General features: G+C 34.5%; 1 protein-coding gene and 1 long non-coding RNA gene across 2 annotated transcripts; one reads left to right on the top strand and one right to left on the bottom strand.

The window, feature by feature from the left end:
* The first annotated feature begins 2,008 nt into the window (after positions 1 to 2,008).
* On the top strand, positions 2,009 to 3,085 carry LOC119495144. The gene is made up of 2 exons (XR_005208368.1): positions 2,009 to 2,409; positions 2,618 to 3,085. It is a non-coding gene; the product is annotated as an uncharacterized LOC119495144 (long non-coding RNA).
* A 4,121-nt stretch (positions 3,086 to 7,206) lies between these two features.
* vent (ventral expressed homeobox) lies at positions 7,207 to 8,362 on the bottom strand. Its single transcript, XM_037782806.1, has 2 exons — positions 8,002 to 8,362; positions 7,207 to 7,702 (listed from the first exon to the last, which is right to left on the bottom strand). The coding sequence occupies exons 1-2, from the start codon at positions 8,221 to 8,223 to the stop codon at positions 7,421 to 7,423; spliced, it is 504 nt and encodes a 167-aa protein (XP_037638734.1). The 5' UTR covers positions 8,224 to 8,362; the 3' UTR covers positions 7,207 to 7,420.
* Positions 8,363 to 14,815: the final 6,453 nt, after the last annotated feature.

Raw genomic sequence — 14,815 nt, 5'->3', positions numbered from 1 at the left:
GCACAAGTAAAGCCACTGTTTTTACACTTTTAAAAAGAAAACACCTTTATACTGGAATGATTGAATGAATGACATTTTTATTATTGTCACGCATACAGCTCTGCCCAGACCCCACAAATTAATACAAGCCAAATCCAGAATCCCATATCTACATCTACAAAGAGGCCAAAACTGAAGAAAACCAGTTAAACGCAAATATTGTCTTCTGAATAGTTTTGTTGCAACTTTTATTTAAATTATTTTATTTTTGTATTTGTTTACTTTATTAGTAATTAGTGAATTTATTTATTTATATTTATTTATTTATATTCATTTTTTATTATAATTTTTATTTTATTTATGCATTTATTTTTATTTTGCTATATTGATATTATTATTATTACCATTTTTCTCATCATTTGTTTTTGAATACTTTATTTTTCAATTTACAGTTACTATCAGTGATTATATGTACATATTATTTGTTATGGTGTAGGCTGTTGTAGTAATTTCTCTTGAGGAAACAATAAAAAGCATGATTAAAGAAAAGGACAGAAAACTAGTTCAAATATGTTTCACAGCACAATGCACAAATCCCCAAATGTACTGTATAATACAGTACTGGAGAAATTAGAATAAATTCATTAAATAGTCTCTCCTTCTTATCCTGGCTGTGTGGACAAAGTTAAACATAAAAATTCAACCATTTGAATTTTTTTTTTATCTTCTGTACACCAGAACTCATTATCCATTCCTCCCAGCTCACATAATCTGATTTTCTTCTGAGTAATCATTTTCAGTCTGAATCTCAACTGTTCATAAAGATCTTTGGATTTTAGATAAGTGAGATAGAACCTGTGATTCAGGGCCATACTTTTGTTTAACCCATTAGTGCCTGCAACTGAATTTTTTAATTTCCTTTACTGATAGTGTTCTCTGGGCTTGCCTGAGCACAAATGTGAAGAACTTTAAAAAATCGGTCAAACTGTTTGGCTGAAAAGTGAGTTTTTCTGATCATACTATATCTAGTCTTTGGGCACATCGAACTACTGTTTTTGCAATAGACTCCATTATATTTTAGGAAAAAACAGTGCCTAAATACTAGATATAATATGATAAGAAAATGGTTGTATCTCAGACACTACAAGGAGCACAGTCAAGCATTTAGTATCTATGAACTCATAACAAGTTGAATATCAAAGATATACACACATTTGCAGTATAAAAACACAATGCTAAAGTTTTTCCTAATTTTTCAAAAAATCCTAACTTTGACTAGTTATAAAAGTGTTTTTCATGTGATCTAAAAATGTCAAAGTTGTACTGTTAGATACTGTTAGAAGTATGTCTGTACCACATTTAAAGACTTTTGACCAATCAGAACAAATGTTGTGGCATTTTTCCTTATCATATAGTCTAGGTTAATATTCATATATGCCCTTGATTTTGGGTTTGACAGGATCTATCTTCTTGCCATGTATCTTCAAATTTGAATAAAAGATTGTTTTTAATGGAGTTAACATTACATCACACATTATGTCCGCCTCTTATATGATTGAGTTGGGTCAGCACATACTTTTGTTGTGTTAATATCTGGTTTAACATATGCAATGATCAAATAAACATCAACACTGAGATATAGAAACTGCTTGGTAAGATGTCAATATTATGCAGCTCTCTTCGTGGTGCTCATCATAGAGCGACAGAGAGATGTTTACTGGTTTGGTGTGGTCTGAGATGACCTTAACTGGGCCAACATGATCCCCTAAGATAGATCATCCCTTTACTAAAGCCTGTGATATATGAATGCTGCTCTTAACAAACTCGGAGGCTCAGAGACAAGAGTTTCATCTTCGCCTGGTTGCATTGGCCTTGACATGCCATAACACTCCCTCCACTACACAACGTGTGTTCCTGGATGTGTGTGTTTGTCAGTGTCTCACTTCAGCACACCCTGAGAGTCCTTGTCTGGAGACCTTGAGTGCTAAAAAGCATGGGGGCCCCTCTTCTGGGAGAGAGAGAGAGAGAGGGAGCAAAAAAACCCTGAACAGATAAGAAACTTCTCCAGCGGCAGGAACGTGCCGTCCTGAACGTTTCACTTCTTCCACGCTCGGCCTCTGACGTCTACAGATAGGAGATAATAACTGTAACACTGTTAACCGGAGTCGATGGGATGGGGGCATAACAGACAATGAACTTTGCATAGGCATCCGAGCTATGTGTATCAGTGTTTTTTTTTCTCTCCGGAGGCATCTGTGGTGTCCACAGGTGTGTCGCCATGGCTCCAAACCAAGGAGGGAGGATAAGTTGCTGAGTGAGCACAGACAACAGCTACACTGTCTTTCTCAAACGTCTTCAAGGTCCCTGTGGAGGGATAAATGGCCGAGAGGAGGTGCCTTCCCAGGAGAGACACATCTGGAGCTTTATGGGGTAAGTCGTCTTCATGCCTCATTCATCCTAAACTGATTGGTTTGATTTAAAATGTTGGAAACTAGAGATTTAAGCATTGTTTTTCTTAAAGGTAGTATATGCATTTTGTTTCATTTTTCATTTGCTGCCTCTACATGTCAAGAATATCTGAGTTACTACATCTGTTCTGCAGTAACTAACCAGCCTTTTATCCATCCCTGCCCTCAAGGCTCCGGCGTGAGGCGACATGGCAGCAAGGGCTCTTTGCACTCGCTGTTCCTTTTTCCTATGCATATACCTTTTTCATATGTAACTTTAAAGAGGTATAGGGCATGGGAAAATGGGGCTGCAGAGGTATTCCACCGGGCAGACAGCCGTTTCATCATCCTCTCCACATGACAGCTGACCTCAAAGCGCACTCACACACCCACACACCGCGGGCTCTATGGACTTTACTGTATAGAGAGAAAGACTGTGAAGCGTATATTCTGACACACTGACCGCAGGTGATTTTTGTTACTCTGTGATTTGTTTTTCGTGTAACATCATAACTCAAATTTCGTCATATTCTTTCATGATGTTGTGTGGAATGAGGTGATATTGTTGCATTATTGTTCATTTAAAAAAATCTGTTTGCTTCTGAATAATTGGTTTGCTGTTTTTGATTTAATAAAGAAATCTTGGCATTAATACTGGATTTATGCATTCTGACTTTTTAAACTATAAGTAAAGGGGTCTTTAAGTTAAGACAATACAGACGTTTTAACTGTTCTTATTTTTACTTGCACATAAATGACTTAGGGTGGTGATACACTAGGCATTTTTTTGGGTAACTCTGATGGGCAACAGTGCCCAAGAACTTGCCTCAGTATTGCTGCTTTAACCCCATAAAACGAGACATTTTTAACCATTTTTCTTCACCTTTTTGTCTGCCGCTAAAAGTGTTGTCATTATGCATTGTCAAAACTGCCCGGTGTGTCACCAACAAATAACTTAAGCTCTACTAAGGCCTCTATTTATTCTTATATGTTTTCAAGTCTAAGACTGTCATTATACTATATAATTATCTATTTCACTCTTATTGAAAAGATTGAAACAAAAGGAAGTTATGGAAGAAGTACTCGGGAGTACTGACAATATATAAATACTTTATTCCAAGTTAAAGCTATGCATTCAAAATCCTACTTCAGTAAAAGTCTTAGCAGCAAAATGTGCTTAAAATATCAGGTCTGCAGGAAAATGGACACTGTGACTGATATATTATAGATTGTTGGTGCGTAAGTGCATTTATTTCACTTTACTGTTGCAGGTGGAGTTAGTTTTAACTGCTTTACATACACATATAGGTAGTTTAGTCCAGCGGTTCTGACCCGAGGGGTCACCAGATAAATCTGACGGGTAGTGAGATGATTAATGGGTTTGGAAAGAAGAAAAAACTTCTGTTAAATGCTCTGCTACTCAACTTTGAATTCCTTTTTTATAACTTTGGATTGAATCTTTGCTTTTTGAAATATTAGATACATTTATTTTTGGGCCTCAAGCAGTTATTTACATAAATGAAACCATCTGAGAAGGTTAGAGGGGAAATGTCTCCTTGGTTGAAAAAAACTCATAGACATCTGAAATGTGTCAAGGAGCTCAACTTGATACTGCTTTTGAGGGTGACGAGCCAAAAAGGTTTTGATTCAGGGGTGCCCAAACTGTTTCCCTTGGAGGGCCAAAACTGAAACTCAATGGTGGGCTACAGGTCAAAAGTAAACACCTACAGTATATATTGTATCGTAATGTTAAGATGCAAAATGGTACAAGGATCCCTAGTTCCCCTAATTGAATATTATTTTAGCTTTAACATAGTTAACCCCTTAAAACCCACCTGCTGAATATAATTGGGCTCATTTCCAGTGATACACAATTTATGCAATTCCAAGACTGTTTATGGACGCCAGCATGCAGAAATATTGAAACACACCATTTTTAGAATAGGTGAAAATAACACATTTACACGGCATTCAAATAACTGCATGTTTTTGCCCAAAACAAAATCCATAGTTACTCGCAATTAATCGCAAATTAATCACACATTTATCTGTTCAAAATGTACCTTAAAGGGAGATTTGTAAAGTATTTAATACTCTTATCAACATGGGAGTGGAAAATATTTTTGCTTTTTGCAAATGTATGTATATATTTATTATTGGAAATCAATTAACAACACAAAACAATGACAGATATTGTCCAGAAACCCTCACAGGTACTACATTTAGCATAAAGAATATGCTCAAATCATAACATGGCAAACTGCAGCCCAACAGGCAACAACAGCTGTCAGTGTGTCAGTGTGCTGACTTGATTATGATTTGCCCCAAACTGCATGTGATTATCATAAAGTGGACATGTCTGTAATGGGGAGACTCGTGGGTACCCATAGAACCCATTTTCATTAAAATATCTTGAGGTCAGAGGTCAAGGGACACCTTTGAAAATGGCCATGCCAGTTTTTCCTCGCCAAAATTTAGCGTAACTTTGGAGCATTATTTTGCCTCGTTCCAGACAAGCTAACATCTGGCAGGCCAAATCTAACCTGATGGCGGGCCAACTTTGGGCAGCCCTGTATTACATAAATGTGTTTTTTAATGTAAAATTTTAACCTGCAAAGTACTTCACATAAATGCACTATTGTAAAAAAGTGCTATATTTCCCTCTGAATTGCAGTTTAAAGCAACATAAAATAGAAATTCTCAGTACAGCTACCTCAAAATTATACTTAAGCACATTACTGTCCACCACTGACAAAGGGCAACTTGAATTATTAAACCACCATCTGTGAGTTTTCAGGGAATAACTGTAAAAAAAAAAAGATTTATTCCACATATAGGAGAGTTGAAATAATTTCCCTGACAGCCATATAAGCTTGATTCTATCACTATAATCACCAGTTGATGTTGCAGATCTCATTAGCGTCTCTCTCGGCTGAACATGTGAACAACCTTTGACCTCTCCCCATCATCTAGCTGTGGCTCCAGCCTGTCTGCTGCCATCCAGCTGCAGCTTTCAGTAGATACCGCTCGCACCTCTCCACCCGCGGCCACTCACCTGACTCCAAAGGATCAGCTGAAACACTAATTGTCATTCATGTCACCGATTCTCTTGCCCCTCTCACAATGGATCATTTATTGATGCTCATGTTGCCATTTACTGGCAGGAACTGTCCCGGTTAACGCAGCAGACTGAGGAGGCCTGGTGCTTTGTATAGAAGGCGCTGCATAAATGGATATATGGTCCAGTAAGCCTTTAAATGAATAATGTTCTTCTCATTATAGTAGTTACTGATGCATGGAATCCTAATCGTCTCCTTTGATAATTGTGCCTCCTGGTGGGAGGTGTCAGTATTTATTTTCCTTTTAGATCTGCTTGTATATGCAGAGGAGTGCCTGCTGAAATCCTGCTTTGAATCATAAAACACCTACCAAAGGAAAGGAGAACCAGAGCTGACTGACACAGCATATGTCAGAGTCTGATAACCTGCAGTGAATGTAATCACTCCACCAGCAGGTATTTTATTCTGAATCTCATAAGTGAACAAGCCTCTTTATGACAGATTGACTCAATCAGTTAACCATTTAGCTGGTGCCACCTAATGACTTTAACGTGAGGCAATATGCACCTCTGGTTCAGACTGGAGGGCGCCGTCCTTCAGCGTCTCTCAACTAGGTGCGAAGTGTTCAATCTGGAGACAATAGAGCTCAATGGATCTCAATGATGTGGCTGTTACCTTCGCTTTCATGTCCCTTTGAAGATGCAAATCTACAGCCAGCAGAGAGACATCACAGCTTGGAGCCACCGGACGCCAAAAGGAAAATATTTGCCTGCAGCATTTTTTTATTCTTCACATGATGGAGAGACAGGCTGGTCAGGCCCTATGATGATACCCAAACCGGTTTATTCTAACAAATACTTGCTTATATGATCCTCTATGACCACTCTCCACAGGATAAAGGATGAAGAGAGACAGAAACAGAGTCGCAATATGGTGGAAACAGGAACTGCGCCATTTGTTCCTTTTTGTTTAAGTTGATATAAACGTTGCAACAGATGGAAACTGGATATTCTGGTTTAGTATAGTGGCTTTGATGCAAATCAGATCCCCCATTTTAAAATGTGCATGTGCAAATATTTCTCAAGGCTCTTTATTTGTCATATTATGTCGATTCCAGCAAATGAAAATCTTTGGTTTGCAGGTTCCTTCAACAATGCTCATAAAATAAGTATATATATAAAAGGGGAAATTACACAAGTAAAAGTAAAAACTAGTGCAATTAAAATAAATATCAACATAAGTAAATATAAAATCATGTAAATGTAAATTTGTAATTTTGTTGAAGACAGTATTTCAGATTGGAAAATTTTATGTAAACAGGATGTAGTATGTATATGCATGATGAGAAGTAGTATATGTACACAGATGTGTAATGAGAAGTACTACAAGTACATATACAGAGGTGTAAACATGAATGTAGTATGTATAGAGTAGTAAATATGTATGTATAAATACACACACACATAGAGAGGTGTAACAGTTTGTAAAACAGTATGTAAAGTATATAAAGGTAAATGAAGGTAAAGTGATGATTCCTTATGATTTCAAAGCCCCCTCAGACAAAAGTACATATATAGGCTATGTCATAACTCAGAAACAAATTTTAGATGTTGTGAAATATGCATTTGTAATATAATACTGCATCCAAGTGTAACAACTGAAGAAAATATTGTCAATATTCCAAGTACTTTTGATTGAAAGACAAAGAAGCGAAGAGGCAGTTTGTAGTCTTTAATTCAGTTTTATTTGTAACATAGAGAATATAATATTTGCAGCAAATACATTTACATTATTTAAATCATACATACATCAAAAGTGCTTCAGATATATTAAAAGCAATTATATTAATAACTTTTTAAACCCCTCTTTTAGAGAGGGAAATGGAAACATATCTAGATTCTAGACAATTTGTTTTTTGGTGTGGCAGATAGAAATTCAGTAGTAGTGTGGAGGAGGCATGATGGCAGGGTGGAGGTGGAGGTGGAGGTGGGAGCGGTGCTGCTGTTGCAGAGCAGCCGGCAGGGTCGAGCTGTGGAGCGGCTGCAGCTGCTGGTAGAAGGAGGGAGCCGGAGGGAGCTGTCCACTCAGGACGGGGTGCTGAAACAGCAGAGGAGGAGGAGGCAGCAGAGAGGCAGGGACGGACAGGAACCCGGGACGAAGGTGGTCCTGCACCTCCCGTTTCAGCTTCATCCTCCTGTTCTGGAACCACGTTTTCACCTGGAGAACACAAGGCAGACATTAACAAATATGCTCAGTTATGAATTATGATGACTAGGAGTATGATGACTATGCAGTATTGACAATAAACAGATTACTAACAAAATTGCACCAGTGGAAAATGATATCGCACAGTGAGAATTAAATGAAATTCCACCTGAAAATATCAGGTTATTGTCAGTGTTTTGGTGTGCAAGTGGTCTACTGGGAGCAGTGCTGGTTGTGAACCCAAACTATTAAATAGGAGACCACTCGCAATGTCACCAAAGGCCTCACTGTGCCCACTGCCTCAAACCCACCTGAGTCTCGGAGAGGTCCAGCTTCTCAGCTATCTTCCTCCTCTGCATGGCACCCAGGTATCTGTGCTTGCTGAAGGCATTCTCCAGTTTGATGATTTGCTCGGAGGTGAACTTGGTCCTCATCCTTCGTTGCAGCAGGGTGACCTCCCCCTCGCTGTCATCACCCACCTCGCTCTCACACCCAGAAGAGTCACCACAACTATCTGAAGGGAAGAAGAACATGAGGGGTTTTTAATTAATTCAGCCTAAAAAAAATCAATAACCTACACAAAGACCTGTCCATCTCCACCCCTTAAAGGTCCCGTATTGTAAAAAGCAAGATTTTTACGTCTTTTATATTATAAAGCAGGTTTAAGTACTATATAAATACTGTGAAAGTATCGAAGCGCTCAATATACAGATAAATACACACTGCCCGTATTCAGAAATTGTGCGTTTGAAACAAGCCGTCAGGATTTCCGTCCATTTGTGATGTCACGAATAAACAATATTTAGACCATTACACGGTTTTAAACGTAAACATACTAAATGTGTTCCAGTTTATTCCTGTTTGCAGTGTAATGTAAATAACATCAGCTGACAGGAAGTAAACATGGACCCAAACTGTTGCCAGGCAACACAATTCTGTTGCAATTTCGTTGAAATGCACTAAAACGGAGCGTTTGAGACAGAGGGTAAATACAGGTATATTCAGGCCGACAGTATGAGGAAAATAAAGTTTTTTTTTAACATTACAGCATGTAAACATGTTCTAGTAGAAACACAAAATACAAGTATAATCCTGAAAATGAATATAATAATATTGGACCTTTAAAGTTATCAATGGACTTACTGTTTGGTGAGGTTGGAGAGGATTGGCTTCTTGATCCTTTTGTAAATTCCTCCATTTCGCTCTGGACTTCTGAATGAAGCGCGTAATAACTTTTGGAGAGCCATTCCACAGAGAAGTTTGCCATGTTTGTATATCCAAGCTGTGCGTCCCAAAGGTATGTGTGCGTAATGCTGTCCTCTCTGGTGACTCTTTGGTGGCCTCGATATAGGAGGAGCACACGTCTTTTATTTGCATATGTAAAAGAGATCTCGACGGAACGATAGAAACTCGATGGTGGTTGTAATTGAGGTTAATAGAGGCTGGGTTGTGGTTTTTCTCACGTCCATTGGCTGGCTGAGATGCTTCTGGCGCCGGTAAGTCTGAGTATCAGTTAGCTGGCAGATCAAGACTTCAATGATCTATATGCATAAAGAGATTCAGACTGATATCCCCCATATGAATACAAGGCTGTTAACTACAATATCACCTCATATATGTAGCTCAATTAAAGAACTATTTCACATTTTAAAGTATTCCCTGTTCCATAAAATGTCACAGATATATAGATAGATAGATAGATAGACATGAGGTACACAAAGACATGAGGTAGGTACGAAAAAACACAGTTTGCAAATCTCTATATAAATGTACATACCAACAACTTTAAATCATATATTTTAGCCATATGTTGGTGTTTTGACGCCAAAATCTATTGAAAAAAAGGTGAAAAAAAAAGATGGAAAAATGTCTGAAAAAAAAAGTTTGAAAATGAAAGTTTGAAAAATGTTGGAAAACAAAGGTCTAAACAATAACTGAAAAAGGTAAAAAAAAAAAAAAAAAATGTCCGTAAAAACAAGTCTGAAAAATGTCTGAAAAAGGTGAAAAAAAAGATGGAAAAATGTCTGAAAAAAAAGTTTGAAAAAAAAAGTTTGAAAAATGTTGGAAAACAAAGGTCTAAACAATAACTGAAAAAGGAAAAAAAAAAAAAAAAAATGTCTGAAAAAATGTCTGTAAAAAAAAGTCTGAAAAATGTCTGAAAAAAAAAGTTTGAAAAATGTTGGAAAACAAAGGTCTAAACAATAACTGAAAAAGGAAAAAAAAAAAAAAAAAATGTCTGAAAAAATGTCCGTAAAAAAAAGTCTGAAAAATGTCTGAAAAAGTTTGAAAAATGTTGGAAAACAAAGGTCTAAACAATAACTGAAAAAGGTAAAAAAAAAAAAATGTCCGTAAAAAAAAGTCTGAAAAATGTCTGAAAAAGGTGAAAAATGTTGGAAAACAAAGGTCTAAACAATAACTGAAAAAGGAAAAAAAAAAAAAAAAAATGTCTGAAAAAATGTCCGTAAAAAAAAGTCTGAAAAATGTCTGAAAAAGTTTGAAAAATGTTGGAAAACAAAGGTCTAAACAATAACTGAAAAAGGTAAAAAAAAAAAAAAAAATGTCTGAAAAAATGTCTGTAAAAAAAAGTCTGAAAAATTTCTGAAAAAAAAGATGTAAAAATGTCTGAAAAAAAAAGTTTGAAAAATGTTGGAAAACAAAGGTCTAAACAATAACTGAAAAAGGAAAAAAAAAAAAAAAAAATGTCTGAAAAAATGTCCGTAAAAATAAGTCTGAAAAATGTCTGAAAAAGGTGAAAAAAAAGATGGAAAAATGTCTGAAAAAAAAGTTTGAAAAATGTTGGAAAACAAAGGTCTAAACAATAACTGAAAAAGGTAAAAAAAAAAAAAAAAATGTCTGAAAAAATGTCTGTAAAAAAAAGTCTGAAAAATGTCTGAAAAAAAAGATGGAAAAATGTCTGAAAAAAAAAGTTTGAAAAATGTTTGAAAACAAAGGACTAAACAATAACTGAAAAAGGTAAAAAAAAAAAAAAAAAATGTCTGAAAAAATGTCCGTAAAAAAAAGTCTGAAAAATGTCTGAAAAAGTTTGAAAAATGTTGGAAAACAAAGGTCTAAACAATAACTGAAAAAGGTAAAATAAAAAAAAATGTCCGTTAAAAAAAAGTCTGAAAAATGTCTGAAAAAGGTGAAAAAAAAGATGGAAAAATGTCTTAAAAAAAAAGTTTGAAAAAGAAAGTTTGAAAAATGTTGGAAAACAAAGGTCTAAACAATAACGGAAAAAGGTAAAAAAAAAAAAAAAAATGTCCGTAAAAAAAAGCCTGAAAAATGTCTGAAAAATGTGAAAAAAAAGATGGAAAAATGTCTGAAAAAAAAAGTTTGAAAAAAAAAGTTTGAAAAATGTTGGAAAACAAAGGTCTAAACAATAACTGAAAAAGGTAAAAAAAAAAAAAAATGTCCGTAAAAAAAAGTCTGAAAAATGTCTGAAAAAGGTGAAAAAAAAAGATGGAAAAATGTCTGAAAAAAAAAGTTTGAAAAGAAAGTTTGAAAAATGTTGGAAAACAAAGGTCTAAACAATAACTGAAAAAGGTAAAAAAAAAAAAAAAAAAATGTCTGAAAAAATGTCCGTAAAAAAAAGTCTGAAAAATGTCTGAAAAAGTTTGAAAAATGTTGGAAGACAAAGGTCTAAACAATAACTGAAAAAGGTAAAAAAAAAAAAAAAAAATGTCTGAAAAAATGTCTGTAAAAAAAAGTCTGAAAAATGTCTGAAAAAAAAGATGGAAAAATGTCTGAAAAAAAAAGTTTGAAAAATGTTTGAAAACAAAGGTCTAAACAATAACTGAAAAAGGTAAAAAAAAAAAAAAATGTCCGTAAAAACAAGTCTGAAAAATGTCTGAAAAAGGTGAAAAAAAAGATGTAAAAATGTCTGAAAAAAAAGTTTGAAAAAAAAAGTTTGAAAAATGTTGGAAAACAAAGGTCTAAACAATAACTGAAAAAGGTAAAAAAAAAAAAAAAAAAAAATGTCTGAAAAAATGTCCGTAAAAAAAAGTCTGAAAAATGTCTGAAAAAGTTTGAAAAATGTTGGAAAACAAAGGTCTAAACAATAACGGAAAAAGGTAAAAAAAAAAAAAAAAATGTCCGTAAAAAAAAGCCTGAAAAATGTCTGAAAAATGTGAAAAAAAAGATGGAAAAATGTCTGAAAAAAAAAGTTTGAAAAAAAAAGTTTGAAAAATGTTGGAAAACAAAGGTCTAAACAATAACTGAAAAAGGTAAAAAAAAAAAAAAAATGTCTGAAAAAGGTGAAAAAAAAAGATGGAAAAATGTCTGAAAAAAAAGTTTGAAAAAGAAAGTTTGAAAAATGTTGGAAAACAAAGGTCTAAACAATAACTGAAAAAGGTAAAAAAAAAAAAAAAAAATGTCTGAAAAAATGTCTGTAAAAAAAAGTCTGAAAAATGTCTGAAAAAAAAGATGGAAAAATGTCTGAAAAAAAAGTTTGAAAAATGTTGGAAAACAAAGGTCTAAACAATAACTGAAAAAGGTAAAAAAAAAAAAAAAAATGTCTGAAAAAATGTCTGTAAAAAAAAGTCTGAAAAATGTCTGAAAAAAAAGATGGAAAAATGTCTGAAAAAAAAAGTTTGAAAAATGTTGGAAAACAAAGGACTAAACAATAACTGAAAAAGGTAAAAAGAAGAAAAAAAAAAATGTCCGTAAAAACAAGTCTGAAAAATGTCTGAAAAAGGTGAAAAAAAAGATGGAAAAATGTCTGAAAAAAAAGTTTGAAAAAAAAAGTTTGAAAAATGTTGGAAAACAAAGGTCTAAACAATAACTGAAAAAGGTAAAAAAAAAAAAAAATGTCCGTAAAAAAAAGTCTGAAAAATGTCTGAAAAAGGTGAAAAAAAAAGATGGAAAAATGTCTGAAAAAAAAAGTTTGAAAAGAAAGTTTGAAAAATGTTGAAAAACAAAGGTCTAAACAATAACTGAAAAAGGTAAAAAAAAAAAAAAAAAATGTCCGTAAAAAAAAGTCTGAAAAATGTCTGAAAAAGGTGAAAAAAAAAGATGAAAAAATGTCTGAAAAAAAAAGTTTGAAAAAGAAAGTTTGAAAAATGTTGGAAAACAAAGGTCTAAACAATAACGGAAAAAGGTAAAAAAAAAAAAAAAAAATGTCCGTAAAAACAAGTCTGAAAAATGTCTGAAAAAGGTGAAAAAAAGATGTAAAAATGTCTGAAAAAAAAGTTTGAAAAAAAAAGTTTGAAAAATGTTGGAAAACAAAGGTCTAAACAATAACTGAAAAATGTGGAAAAAAAAGCCCGTAAAAAAAAGTCTGAAAAATGTCTGAAAAAGGTGAAAAAAAAGATGGAAAAATGTCGGAAAACAAAGGTCTAAACAATAACTGACAAATCATATTATAGTCATTGAAAAATATTTCACAATGCAAAAAATTAAAATAAAACAAAAATATATATATTTGTAATGCCTGTGTTGTGTTTTTTCAGTGCCAATGTTTCCTTTTACTGTACCAAATTTTATTTTTGATGCCAAAACTTACTCTCACTGTTCTATCTCAGATATAATTAAAAAAAATAATAATTAAAATGTCTCAAGCCTGGCTGTCAAATCTGTGACTGGCTTCTTGTAGCAGACAGGAGCGCCCAGCTGTCTGAGCATCAAGCAACCTGGTGATGAAGTCTTTGTTATGGTGGGACTGGGTGGGTGGGTGTGACACCAGAAAGTGAGAAAGTTCCCTTTTGATGTTTGTTGACTCATTTGAATGAGACATTTGCTGAGGAGCCTCTGGGCACCTTCAAACCCCATACAAACAGGTAACTTATGGCTCAAAGCACAACGGTGATTCTATTGTTTTCAAATGAATCATTTAGGCTACAGCTAAATTGTGTTATCCTAATTGTATCTCCCAAATTATATTTTAAAAAGAAAGAAAAAATGCTCTGAGCCAAATAATGCATAGAAGTAAACTGCAGACCTCAGATCTTTTAATTACCTTAAAGTGTGTCTATCTCCAGATTTCATCATATAATCAGGTTTTAACTGCTGGCCTCAGACTTCAAACCAGAGATCAGATTCTTCGGCCACACAAAGACCCCAGACTCTCTGGAGCCAGGCCGGAGGGCTCCTGCTGGAGGTGTAAACTCATCAATGAGCGGCTTAATTAGGACTAATTGTTGACCATGATCTCCCAGTTAGCTGGCTGTTTGAAGTGCAGAGATGGGGACAAACAAGGCATGAATGAAAGCAGAGCATATGGTCAGTCTTTGTTGACAGGTAAGGGGGGAAACCAAAGTGACTGTATGTGACGCTCAATAAGAATTTTTCTTTTTCTTTTTGACAGTATGCCGTCTTCAGTGATTTAATTTATTATGATTTGTTGACATGAATTGGGCTTTGGCCTCATATTATGAGATCCATACAATGAGTTGTGATAACCTCAATGGTCAACTCCCATCTTTATCTCTAAACCTCCTCCCGCCTTGAGATGAAAGACAGGATGATCTATTCATGTTGAACTAATCCTACAATAGAGATAAGATCATCACCTTTATCTTTAAAGGTCCCATATTATGCTCATTTTCAGGTGCATACTTGTATTTTGGGTTTCTTCTAGAACATGTTTACATGCTGTAATGTTAAAAAAAACTTTATTTTCCTCATACTGTCAGCCTGAATATGCCTGTATTTACCCTCTGTCTGAAACGCTCCGTTTTAGTGCATTTTAACAGAATTGCAACAGGATTGCATTGCTACACAACAGCTTGGGTCCATGTGTACTTCCTGTCAGTTGATGACATTCACATACACTGCAACCAGGAATAAACTGGGACACATTTAGAATGTTTATGCTTAAAACTGGGTAAAGGGTCTAAATATTGTATATTCGTGACATCACAAATGGGCAGAAATTTTGACAGCTTGTTTCAAATGCAGATCTTCTGAATACGGGCTGTGTGTATTTCCCTGTGGAATGAGCATTTCGATATTTTCACAATATTTATATAGGACTTAAGCCTGCTTTATAATAAAAAAAAACATGAAAATCTCACTTTTTTATAATATGTCCCCTTTAAGATATCCAGTGTTGTTGAAGAGCTATAGGCCTGCATCTAATAGCTTAGATGTTATGTATGCAAAACAAAGCAAAGAGTCCAGTGCTGCAGT

The sequence above is a fragment of the Sebastes umbrosus genome, chromosome 10 (genome assembly GCF_015220745.1).
Source record: "Sebastes umbrosus isolate fSebUmb1 chromosome 10, fSebUmb1.pri, whole genome shotgun sequence".
NCBI lineage: Eukaryota > Metazoa > Chordata > Actinopteri > Perciformes > Sebastidae > Sebastes > Sebastes umbrosus.
The sequence above is the reverse complement of the archived record's forward strand: the minus strand, read 5'-3'. Positions and strand labels throughout refer to the sequence as shown.

Excerpts from the sequence above, each read along its gene's own strand:
- vent (XM_037782806.1), bottom strand. The coding sequence starts at position 8,223 with ATGTTCTTCTTCCCTTCAGATAGTTGTGGTGACTCTTCTGGGTGTGAG. Across the intron at positions 7,703-8,001 it reads TGGACCTCTCCGAGACTCAG|GTGAAAACGTGGTTCCAGAA; the intron begins GTGGGTTTGAGG and ends TGTGTTCTCCAG.